The 11,840-nt window shown below is 35.5% G+C and overlaps 1 protein-coding gene across 1 annotated transcript; it reads right to left on the bottom strand.

The window, feature by feature from the left end:
- Positions 1 to 4,691: 4,691 nt before the first annotated feature.
- On the bottom strand, positions 4,692 to 6,221 carry LOC148846441 (protein CYSTEINE-RICH TRANSMEMBRANE MODULE 9-like). The gene is made up of 3 exons (XM_088952980.1): positions 5,287 to 6,221; positions 5,006 to 5,177; positions 4,692 to 4,920 (listed from the first exon to the last, which is right to left on the bottom strand). Exons 1-3 carry the CDS (start codon positions 5,318 to 5,320, stop codon positions 4,875 to 4,877), a joined length of 252 nt encoding a protein of 83 aa, XP_088809106.1. The 5' UTR covers positions 5,321 to 6,221; the 3' UTR covers positions 4,692 to 4,874.
- Positions 6,222 to 11,840: the final 5,619 nt, after the last annotated feature.

Below are 11,840 nucleotides of genomic sequence, written 5' to 3'. Positions count from 1 at the left end.
TTTTTATTTTTTTTCTCACCCATAGAGAAGACTAACAATGGCGAGCTCACAAAAAAGTGTTGCAATGGTAAAAGAAAAGATGTCTTATACTAAGGTTAAACATCCATGCGAAGTAAGGGATCGTTATTCTATATGCAAAATGGTGTGGTGTAGATGCTTCAACGAGATAAACCCATGGATGAGAAAATGGACTGTGGTGTGGATCAATCCACGAGATAGTGTGGATCAATCCACACTACAACGAACCAAAGCATGGCATAGGGGTAGTGTGGATTGAAATTGAATATATCGTGGCCAATCCACATCACCGAACACCACCTTAATGAATGAGAATATGAAAATAATTTTATTACCAATTAGTTTAAAATTTTACATTCCATTTCCATCATTAATAAAAATAGATCTTATTTATTATATTTATTATTGTTCAATATGTCAAATATACGATGTTAAAAATGTCCCAATTTTTTAATTTCTATATTTTTTGTATTTTATCTATTTTTGAATTTTATTTAATTATAAAAACATGGATTGGCTCATTTGACCCAAAATGGTTTAATTTCTTACCACCACCTAGATGAAAACACCATTTTTCCAAGTATAGATTTTAAAAGTATAAGTTTTTATATCATTGGAATTATTAATTTATTATATATGGATTTAATTAATAAAATTTAATGATGAGAAGAAACAAAAATGCCTTAAATATATGATGCAATATGGTGAATGCAAGTTAATACCTTAAATGTTGCATTTAATGAAAGGGAATTGAATTCATTGAATATCTTATAATTACCTCTTTTCAACTCATTTAATATCAATAACTGGTTACCCTATTTGCCTTCATTTTTTATCAATAGATTTAAATATGGAGGGATAAATTTTGTCTTCAATAAATTCCAAAGATATTCTTGAAGCTATTCGTGCTTTTTAAAGTAGTTAGAATTTAATAATGATAAGAAACAAAAATGCCTTAAATATATGATTTAATAAAGGTGAATGCAAGTTAACACCTTAAATGTTAGATTTAATGAGAGAGAATTGAATGCATTGAATATCTTATAATTACCTCTTTTCAATTCATTTAATATCAATAACCGATTACCCTATTTGCCCTCATTTTTTTATCAATAAATGCAAACATAGAGGAGTAAGTTTTGTCCATAGAAAATTATAGAAATATTCTTGAGGCTATTCATGCTTTTTAAAGTAGTGTGTGTATGTGTGTATATGTATTTCAAAACTTATTATTATAATTTAAATTTCATAAAATTTTACCTTTTACATTATTTCTTATACACATTCGAATATTAAAATAAAAAATATTAATAAAATTACTTAAGTGACTCGATAGTCAAGTGAGACCATAGACTTCATAACCATGAGTGTTTGGGTTCAAATCTTCACATCCCCAAAGTACTTTGGGTTTATTTTAAAGAAAATTCAGCTCTAGGTCAACCAAGGCTGGTTCTCTAGGTCCACTTGGGAAGGATAAACCCCTAGACCTTGATGAAAGTCTAGAACTAGCTTGGGTAGGGATCAGTTCCAAGAATTTGGAACCAAACCATACCTAATAACAGATTATGTAGGGTTGATTTAAGGTTCCGTTTTGTTTTAGATAAAACATACCCATTTGTTGTTCACCCTTAATTTAGAGTTTGTTACAAAAAAAAAAAAAAAGAGGTTTGGAAGGTGAAATGCCATTACTCTCAACGTAGAAGGTGGCAATATGTAATTTACCCTAAAACTTATGCTAAACTTTTAATCAGTAGATTTCAGGTCCGTAGGGATGGCAACAGGGTGGGTTTAGGGAGGGTTTTATAAATTCTAGACTCTACCTGTCTCCCTAAACCTCCCCACCCCAAAGACCATAGTGGGTTAGGTTTTGAGAATTCAAACCCTCCCCGACCGCCCTCCATGCATTCCAAGGTAGGGGCGGGTTGGGTTTAGAATCCACATCTAATTTCCTATTATCTCTTGTCATATATAAGCAATAAATAAGTAAAATAACACAGATAAACAACAAAATTCCAATTATTTGATTAAGACATTTAAAAAACACATAAAGTATCAATTGTCCATTACATAAAATTCAAAATATTATTAAATTTGACACCTAATATATAAAGTTTATCTTTTTCCCAACAATATGTTGGCCGGGGAATGTTGGGTTTAGCCTAATACCCTACCCTACCCATGCCTATATGGGTTGTAGAACTCCAAAACTCGTCCTTCAAGCAAAAAAAAAGGCCCCATCGAGGAGAGTAGGGGTGGGTACCCATTGGGTAGGGTAGAAATTGCCATCCCTACAAGTGTGTATTCTTAAGGCATGTTCGTTTGCTTTGAAGTCTGACATCTGAAAGTGCAATAATTACATTAAGAGGTATTTTGGTATTTAGTGGTGGCAATTGGGTGGGTTGGGTTTGGGTTGAGCTTCAACTCAACCCATCTAACCCACCAACCCATTAATGACCCAGTTATATAAAATTAAATGGGTTTGGTTCAACCGAATCCGACCCGCCTAAACCCATTAATCTTATATTTATGTACTTAAAAAACAAACTAACACTTTCTTGACAAATAAGTTGGTCATAGTTTGGTGGTAATAGTAGTTGTTATTTACACAAAAGGTGAAGGTTCAAATCACATTACATAACTTGAATTATAAATTGTTTTCGAGCTAATCATATCAAGGGAGATTGAACCGTTTAGATCTGGATCAATCTAGTCGGATCGGGCCAGACAGATTTAGTTAATGATGGATTGACTTGGACCAGCCCATATTAGGTTTGTGCACGAGTTTGGACCCAAACCAGTTGACCTAGAATGAATCAATAGATGTGAATTGGACCTGGTTTGGATTCGGGTCGGGTTGTGCGAATGTTGGTCGTTCCCAATGATCCAAACTGTGCATAACAAGCACCTCCTGGCCCATCACGTCGGACCCGAGTCAACCCGGATCAGCCCGAACAAACTTGACCGGGGTGGTTGGGTCTATTCATATTTAGACCAAGTTGAGCTGGTTTGGACTTGGGTCAAGTTGATTTGGATAGTGAAGTGTGTTGATTCGAGATAAAATTAAATTTAATCAATAATTAATAGAAAATTAATGCATTAATTATAAATTATTTCATTCATATAAAGAAAAAAAAAAAAGTCCAATGGTTATCCACAACCCAAAATCAACCCATTTCTAACCCACCCAATAAATGGGTGGGTTACCCAAAATCAACCCATTTCTAACCCAGTGAAAAATTGCCATCCCTATTGGTATTGGTGAAGTTTTCTATTATAAATTTTGAATTTTGAAAATTATTAAATATTTATTTTGACCCTATATACAATAGTTTTTGTGTTTTTTGAGGGTATAATTGAAAAAAAAAGTTGTATGACTGAACAAGCCCTTAGAAAAAAAGTTGTATCTTAAAGTTAATAAATTCCTCTTAAAAGATAAGAGTTAAAAAAAAAATGAACAAGCCCTTAGACAAAGTCAGGTTGAAGCCCTTAGACAAAGTTAATAAATTCCGAGAAGACTGGGCTCACACCATTTGCACAGTACATTACACTTACAGCCTTATAAGGTTATAATCCCATAAAAAACATATAAATACAAAAATATTCCTAATGCATGGCTGTAAAAGACTATGAAAATGGTGTGAACACTGCCATGTGAGCACTGAAACCCAATCTCCCTCAACTGCAATGCAACTGAGTACGATTAGTAGTAATTTTAAAAAGTGGGTGAGAGAGAGACACCTACCTGCTTCACGAATTGACAAAGAATAAATTTTAGTAAACATTAATTTTAAAATTTGACCAATTGGGTTTGCTTTATCCAAACCTAATCCAATCCAATCCATTTACACTTACTTATTTAAAATGCATGAAAGAAATGATTGGTCTTATACATCGTCATCAAAGCTGGCCGATGGTAAAAATGATACTTTTTATTTTCAAATTGTATATGAATATTGGAAAATAAAATAATCAGATTAGGTGATAACCGGTAAATCCGCATTGACAAGATACTATGGGGTTAGGGGTGGGTTATGCCAATGTTTGTGATTCGTCGTTGATTAACCATGCAGTTGAACCGATCAACCTGTTCATTGGGTCACGGTTCAAATATATTAAATCTAATATCACCTTTATATATATATATATATATATATATATATATATTAACATCGGGATATTATCTAAAATTCACCATAATCAAGACATTTCATTATATCCCTTCCCTTCTAAGATTGTTCTATTTTGGTTTGGCTGGTAACTAGTAAGGATAAACGAGACGCAGATACAGTACAGAATATATTTCTTTCTGCTATTCAAACTAATACAATACAATACAATACTAATGACTAATGACCGCTTCCGTGATTTGGTGTTCCATGTAACATATAAAGTAACTGCTCCAGCCGGGCACTTATACATTAAAAAAAATACGAAATATATATTATAATGGGAATACAATTATATACAAGATTGCCCTCTAATTATAATGGGAATACAATTCCAACCCATATCCTAATAATTGGACCCGTCGGTTCGGTTCTTTCTGGTCCACCAGACCTATTGCTTTTGCCTTCTATTGCCCTGCCCCTGGGAATAAAATGAAAGAGCCCGGGGAGCATGATTTAAGACACCAATAATCAGTTCAGTAGTACTGGTCAATGCCAAAGTCAATCTCTATAAACTCTATCCAAAAAATAGTAACTTCATCATAAAAGCTTAGACAATAATACAAAGGATGACCATAAACAATAACACCAGTTAATGACATCGTCCCCCAAAATAACAATAAATACAACAGAATGAAATGAATACATAAACAATCAATGTAAACAACTAATTACTCAGACCAAGACTTCTCAGAAGCACATATCCAAGACACAGCAGCAACACAAGGCAGCGCAACTGCAAATGGAGAAAAAAAACATGGAAATAATTAAGCATCATATGAGAGAGAGAGAGAGAGAGAGAGAGAGAGAGAGAGACTCACCATCCCTTCCAGAATCCATCACCCCTGTCCTTGGTTTCAACCTGGGAAGCTGATTGGGGGTAGCCATGGCCATCCTTCATGGGATAACCAGCCGGCGGTGGAACAACATAAGGACCCTGATAAGGGTATCCCTCGGCCGGTGGTGGGTAGCTCTGAGGAGGTGGATACGCCTCTACAGCACCCAAATCATTAATTACTTCTCAAATTCCAAGAAGACTGAAAAAACTTAAAACGAGAAAGAAATTAAGAAAGAAAATGGATCCAGCAGCAACCAAATTTACCTGGAGTTCTGTTTTGATCATACTGATGACTCATGTTTAAACCAAAGCAACTGAGACAAAAATACCACCGGTTTGAAGCTTGAAGAGATGCACACCAAGATCAGATCTTTTAACAAAAAAGAGAGAATAAAAAAAAGATCAGAATCAGATGAGATAAGATGGACGGTGAGGCGGGTGGCGCTTCAGAGCTTCAAGTTGTGGAGAAGGAAAAGGGAATGAGATATTGATTTTGAGGAGGGAGTCACGCTAGTAGTATTTATGGAGTTTTATCTTCGCTCATTCGAGGAAGGACCCAAATGAGCAAATCTCAAAATTGTTTCAGCTTTTAATAAATATACTAATACGTGTTGCGTCGTTTGGTGAAGAAATTTGTTGAGAGAATGACAGGTCCGAAGGTGGAGTGGTTTTTTACTTTTTACTTTTTGTTTTATATAATTTGTTTGTTGATGATTATGACCGACAGCTCTACGCAGCATGCGCCATATAATAGCAGATCAGAATTTTCTTAATTTGGTGTCGTCGATTGGCAATTGCGTCTAGAAGTCGTTCACTCGGTCTCGGCCGCAACCTGCTTCAATACCAATCCGCCACGTAGATCCTTCTTTCGGAGAGGACTCCGCGGCCGCCGCCAGCACTGGGGCGAAGGTGCCAGTATCTTCTCGGTCTCTCTCTCTCTCTGCCTCACAGAGTCACAGTTTGAGTTGAGATTTACAGATCAATCGGCTCTTTGATGATTCATCCAAATTAAAGTGTTTGGCTGCCTTCTTGTTTCGTTGTTTAATCAAACTAGACAAGAGAATTAAACCCATTTCAGAGTACATACAGAGAATCAATCCATGATCCATGGTTGTTTAAAGAACAGTCCATCTAAGATCTAACCATTGTTACTGAGAATCTGGATTTGCTCGTCAAAGAACGCGCTTCACACCAATCTCACGGCTGTTTCAAAGAATATCTCCGGTATATATATGTTGTCATTTATGGAAAGAGGTTTTAAATACATGGCTGTGATGTGAGATTGGTTTGAGATGCGCTGTGAGGTGCAAATCGGATTCCTCCAATCAGTCCTTAGGATTTTATTTTACAGCCTTGCCCGGTACAGGAAGAAGAAGATTGGGTTGGGACCTCTTATCAATAAAATGCTTACAACACGACAGCCATCACGCACATTAGGTAGGGGAGACCAGATCTGCTTCTCACACTTTGCGCCTCACAGGCATCTCACACGCACATCCCATCTCGTGCAAGTCGGGCAGGTGGGCTGGGTTTTAGCTCAACCCAGGCCCAACCCTAAGAATTGGACCTAAAGCCCAAGTCCAAGGTCAAGTCTGAATTGTCTGACCCATGCCCAGTCCGCACTAAAATTTCAGACACTCGAATTAGGCCTGGGCCCGGGCCAAACTTGAATTGGTTAATCAGCCCAAAGTCTCAAACTAAAAATTAATATGCATTTATGTGTATGTGTAATACTTGCATTGCATTTAGAAAAAAAATGCAATATAATTTTCATCATAAAATTAAAAGGAATATTATTTCATCTAGAAAGTATAAGATATACTTGAAATTTTCTTTGAATTATAAACTGAAAGCTTTAATTTTAAAAAGGGGAAAAAGAAAAGATAAAATAAAACAATTCTATTAATCTAAAAATCCTTCAAACTAAGTTTTCATTCATTACTATTAAATTAATAATATCATGTAGACCTTGCCATACACCCATTACTATCAATCTAAAGTGCCGGGCTCGAGTTACTCAAGACTTCAACTCGAGCCCAACCAGAAAAATACAAAAAACCCACTTTTTCAAGCCCAAGCCCAACCTAAAGCTCAAAAAATCCAACCTAACATATGAAAAAATCGGGGTAGGCCAGGCTGAGTTCGGGTTAAGCCCGCTCAAGTTACACCCCTCACAGCAGTAACAATTCCCCACTTGTTGGGATAGTATTGGGAGCGCTTGTTGGGAGTAGACCTGAACTTTGTCATGCAATTTTAAATGGATGATTAAGAATAAGATGTATGAGGTGTTCAATGAAATCATTGTCACTTTTCAAGCATTTATTTTAAATGAAGACAAATGGCTGACAATATAATATTTGACAAAAGAGGTGGTACACTTTGAGGAGCATGATCCGAATTTTATCAAACATGGGTTTCATCTTACACTAAGGTGATGTTTGGTACGTTATTTCTACTTGAAACACTTAAACATTGGCACTATTAAGGCATTTTGAGTTTAGATGTCAATTATCTAATTATTTGTTTTGAGTGCAAATAGTCATGAAATGTTTCTATTAGAAATATAATTAAACTAGGGAAACGTTAGAATATTAGTGGGAGAAAATTTAGATTTTATGGTTTTAGCAAGTTTCAATACTTAGCCCTTTTCTATTTGCACTAATCATAGATGAGATGACTAAAGATATTCAATAAGTTCCATAGTATATGCTGTTTATAATAATGTTTCCATGGATGAAACTAATGAAGAATTAAATGCAAAATTAAATTTATGGACAAATGCCCTAGAAACAAGAGGTTTTAAAATAAGTAGAACGAAAACACAGAAAATGACATGTAAATTTAGTAATAATATGTGTGTAAATTAGAATACACATAAATTGGAAACCAAGAGATAATTCAATGCGATCATTTTCCAATACCTTGGTTCAATAATTTATAACAAGGGAGAGTCCGAGGATGATGTCATCTACAGAATTAGAGTAGGTTGTAAAAAGTGGAGGGGTGCTTTTGAACTTTTGATAGGAGAATACCACTATAATTAAAAGGAAAATCCTATAAAACAATTGTAAGGCTAGCTATGTTGTATAGAGCAAAGTGTTGGGTGGTCAAGAAATAATATGCTTAGAAAATGAGTTTGGCAGAAATGATAATGCTAAGATAGATGAGTGGAAAAGTTAAACAGTATAGGATGATGAAGCCATCCATAGAAATCTATGAATAGCTCCAATAAGTAAATGAAAGAGAGTAGGCTAAGCTGTTTTAGTTACATGCATAGAAGACCACCACCAACTCCCGTTACAAGTAATTCGTTAATTGGAAGGAGCTAGAAGAGGTAGAAGTAGACTAAAAAAGACATGGGTAGAAATATTAAGAAATGATTTAAGTACTAATAGTTTAACAGTAGATATGGTTTTAAATAAAACGAATTGGCAAAACATGATTCAGGTAGCCAATCCCATATAATTAGGATAATAAATGGATGATGATGATTGTTTGCTGAAGTGCAGAAGTAGAAGAGGAGGAGGAGGAGGAGGAGGAGAAGGAGAGAAGGAGAGAAGAGAAGAGAGAGATCAGTGAATGGGTGGCAATCTCATCTCAGCCACCCTAGAAACTAATATTTGTATTAATATTAAGATATTACAGAATAAAACTAAAATGTCCCTAATTAGTGATGGGGCACCTAGATAAAACAAAATAAAACAAACTTATGCCCAATAACTAAAGGCCCATAACAAACCATAGAACTAGGACATAGAATGATAAATAAGCTCAACAACACTTAACCACTCGACCCAACACTCCTTTCTCAAAGTAAGCATGGATGTTAGTCATGTTTAGCTTGCCAAGCAAGTTTAGGAACTTCACTAAAACTAGTCCTTTTGTTAAGTAAGCTCACCAATATTCTTTTTTTTTTTCTAAAATGAATGATTTTCAATTGTTGATGTTACCAAGACAATATCAACCATTACTGTTCACCAAAGACCTTAGAAAAGTTAAAATTGAATTGCTCAAAGTTGCACAAGTAAGCTACTCTCTATACTTCTTTTGGAGTATACAATCTAATCAATCTCAGCCCTTTTGTAAATGATACAAATGAGGTTAGGTCTGGCCTAGTGCTAAACCAGGTCTGCTAAATTTGTGACAAAAAAATCAATACCATAGTAGAACACTAGTCAATTTTTGTTGTTTATGGATGTTGGATTTGACTGTTGAGCAAAAATCAATCATGCACACTTAGAAAATCAGAAACCCTTACACACTAAAAGTTTGAAACATACGATACAAGCACAAGTTCAGCCTAGCGCTGAACATAGGGTACCCTCTCAACTTTTAAAGTCAATTGTCTTCATTAATTAATGTTTTCCTTATTAAATAATTGTAAATGTGTTTGATATAATCACAAATAATGGCGCATTACATATTTATACAAATCAACACAAACCCAACTTACATTTAGGAATAATTTTTTTGGTACACATTATTTTTTCGGTTTAATTTGGGTGTACAAAATGATTTGTTTTATCAGCTGTAGTCTCCATTTCATAACATATTTTTTGGAAATATATATAATTTAACCCTCACCTTAGGCTAAAATGAAGCTCCAAAAATTTACAAAATGATGGATGGAAATATAAAACGGATGATGATGATGATGTGCATGAAAATAGATAAACTTGATAAGACAATGAACAGGTTGGTTCAAATTGAGATGAGAACAAATAAAAAAATTATAAAGATTGGTTTGAATAAACTGGGAACAATGAAAAAAATTGTAAGACTACAACTTCAATTGAAGTGACAACGAATAATCATTGTTTGAAATAGAAATAATGAAAAAAGAATAAAATATAATATATAGACAAAAAACAAAATCTAATGAAATGGGTTTCTTAAATTACCATTATGGTTTAATTAATTGATTAAGTGTACTTTTACTGTTTGAAAAATTGACTATCCTAACTGTTAACATCCGTTAATATTTCGGTCAACACAATAATCGGTTCCTCGAACTGCACCGGCGACCATGGTTTCTATAAAATTCAACGTTGGCAGCCAATATTTATATCAAACCTGACCTATCTGCAATTTTATTTTTTGAGTAAAAATCGAGTTTGGCGGATTTTGAGTGCACAAAAACACGTAGATAACCAGCACTATGTTGCTTCTGCTGAATGTTCATCAAACCTAGCAAAACAAGACTCTACATTTGCTCGCGCAACCCAAGAACAGAATAATTAACACTCCACCGACCTGGAGCAGCTATGGACAAACGAGGGGTGGCCACCTCGGCGAAGCGAAGGACCTTAAAATCTTAGAGAAAGAAAGGCGGGGAAATTTTGACTGCCACAACCAATCAGTTCCCTGTGAGACCGGAGGATTCAGACTAATTCCCAGCCAGCCCGTCTTAGCACGACAACGCGTTCTTTGCGTGCACTAGCCAATGAACAAGACAGACAGTGTGCCACCTTACATAACTAGCCTAAATGAATGTCCGCCACTGTCAGTAGTATGGGAACTAAATCCAGTTCCATCACTGGACGAAGGAGAAGCCAGTCCTGATAGTCGAAGTATAGAATAAAATGGTGACACCCTGCTAACTACAGAGAAAGTTGATCTGCATGGGGATATTTTTGAAAGTGAATCTCTTCTCAGAATGGAAGATCAGGAAAGACGGAAGCGCGTTTGGAAAGATTTAAAAACTCGCATTTTTTTTGTTAGAATCACAGAATCAGATGAGCCATTTTGGTAAAAAAGAAGTACATCAGGATCATCTTCTGAATCATCTGAGATGGTTGGGGAAAAGTTAACTATACTGTGATTTTTTCTATCTTTCCTACTCCTCTGTTCTGCTCACTCGTTCTGAAACTCCACCGCAGCCATTGCGACTTACAGTATTGGCGAACCATCGCTCTCTCCCCTCTTCCCTTTTATTTCCTCTCTATCACTCTCTTTGCTTACTCTCTCCCCTAGCTGGACTGGTTCTCTTCTGTAACCGGGAAACAAAGGTAGAGGAAGAATGGAAATGTCACCAACAGGAAGGAGAGGAAGAAGAAGAAAGAGAAAGAGAAAGAGGAAGAGGAAGAGGAAGAGGAGGGAAGATGAAAGAGAGAGAAACGGGATGAAGGAGAGGCAGAGAAAATGATAAAAGGAGACCGAAGGAGAGGGTAGGGATTGCTACCACCGCTGGTTTGAGTTGTAGCGGTAGTGGCGGAATAGGATAGTGAACTGTTGTCTTATAGCATCACGTGACCGACAGAATATCCAGCCGAAAAAAGCAAAAGACGCTGATTCTTAGACTTAGACGATGAAGGTTTTATTTTGAAAATTTAAAGAAGACCAAAGGGTAAAATGGTCTTTTTTCATCTTTCTGTTAATTTTGAAACGGTAAGGGTATCATAAATCATAAAGGCAGTTTAAGAAATTTACCCAAGACCTTTTGCCTGCTGCAAGTGGAATAAATATAAGAGAAACAAATAACAAAAATTGATCAAATCAAACTTAGAACAGAGACCTTGCTGCTACTATAACGAAAATAGAAGTTTTTGCCTCCAGTATTTTGGGATGAATATTTTTGAATGTGGGAAAAGGCTTCTCTACGACAATGGGTTGTGTGAACAGAGATTGGGGCATTTCTTACCCTGTTCAATCCGTTGAAGCCACTGCAAATACGAAGTGCTATAAAATACCAAAAGAAATAAAACACTAGGTTAGAGACAAAATGCAGCAGTGTACAAGTTTTTGGACAGAAGATTTTTGGTTGTTCAATCTCTTGCAGTTGCTAGTTGTTTTATTTTGGAAATGCAAAGATTTTCCCC

Source organism: Nelumbo lutea, chromosome 7, assembly GCF_056320005.1.
Source record: "Nelumbo lutea isolate HS-2025 chromosome 7, American lotus-T2T, whole genome shotgun sequence".
NCBI classification, from domain to species: Eukaryota; Viridiplantae; Streptophyta; class Magnoliopsida; order Proteales; family Nelumbonaceae; genus Nelumbo; species Nelumbo lutea.
The sequence above is the reverse complement of the archived record's forward strand: the minus strand, read 5'-3'. Positions and strand labels throughout refer to the sequence as shown.

Coding starts and splice junctions, on each gene's coding strand:
- LOC148846441 (XM_088952980.1), bottom strand. CDS start 5,320: ATGAGTCATCAGTATGATCAAAACAGAACTCCAG. Junction 5,178..5,286: donor TGATCAAAACAGAACTCCAG/GTAAATTTGGTT, acceptor TGGGTGCTGTAG/AGGCGTATCCACCTCCTCAG. Junction 4,921..5,005: donor GATGGATTCTGGAAGGGATG/GTGAGTCTCTCT, acceptor CTCCATTTGCAG/TTGCGCTGCCTTGTGTTGCT.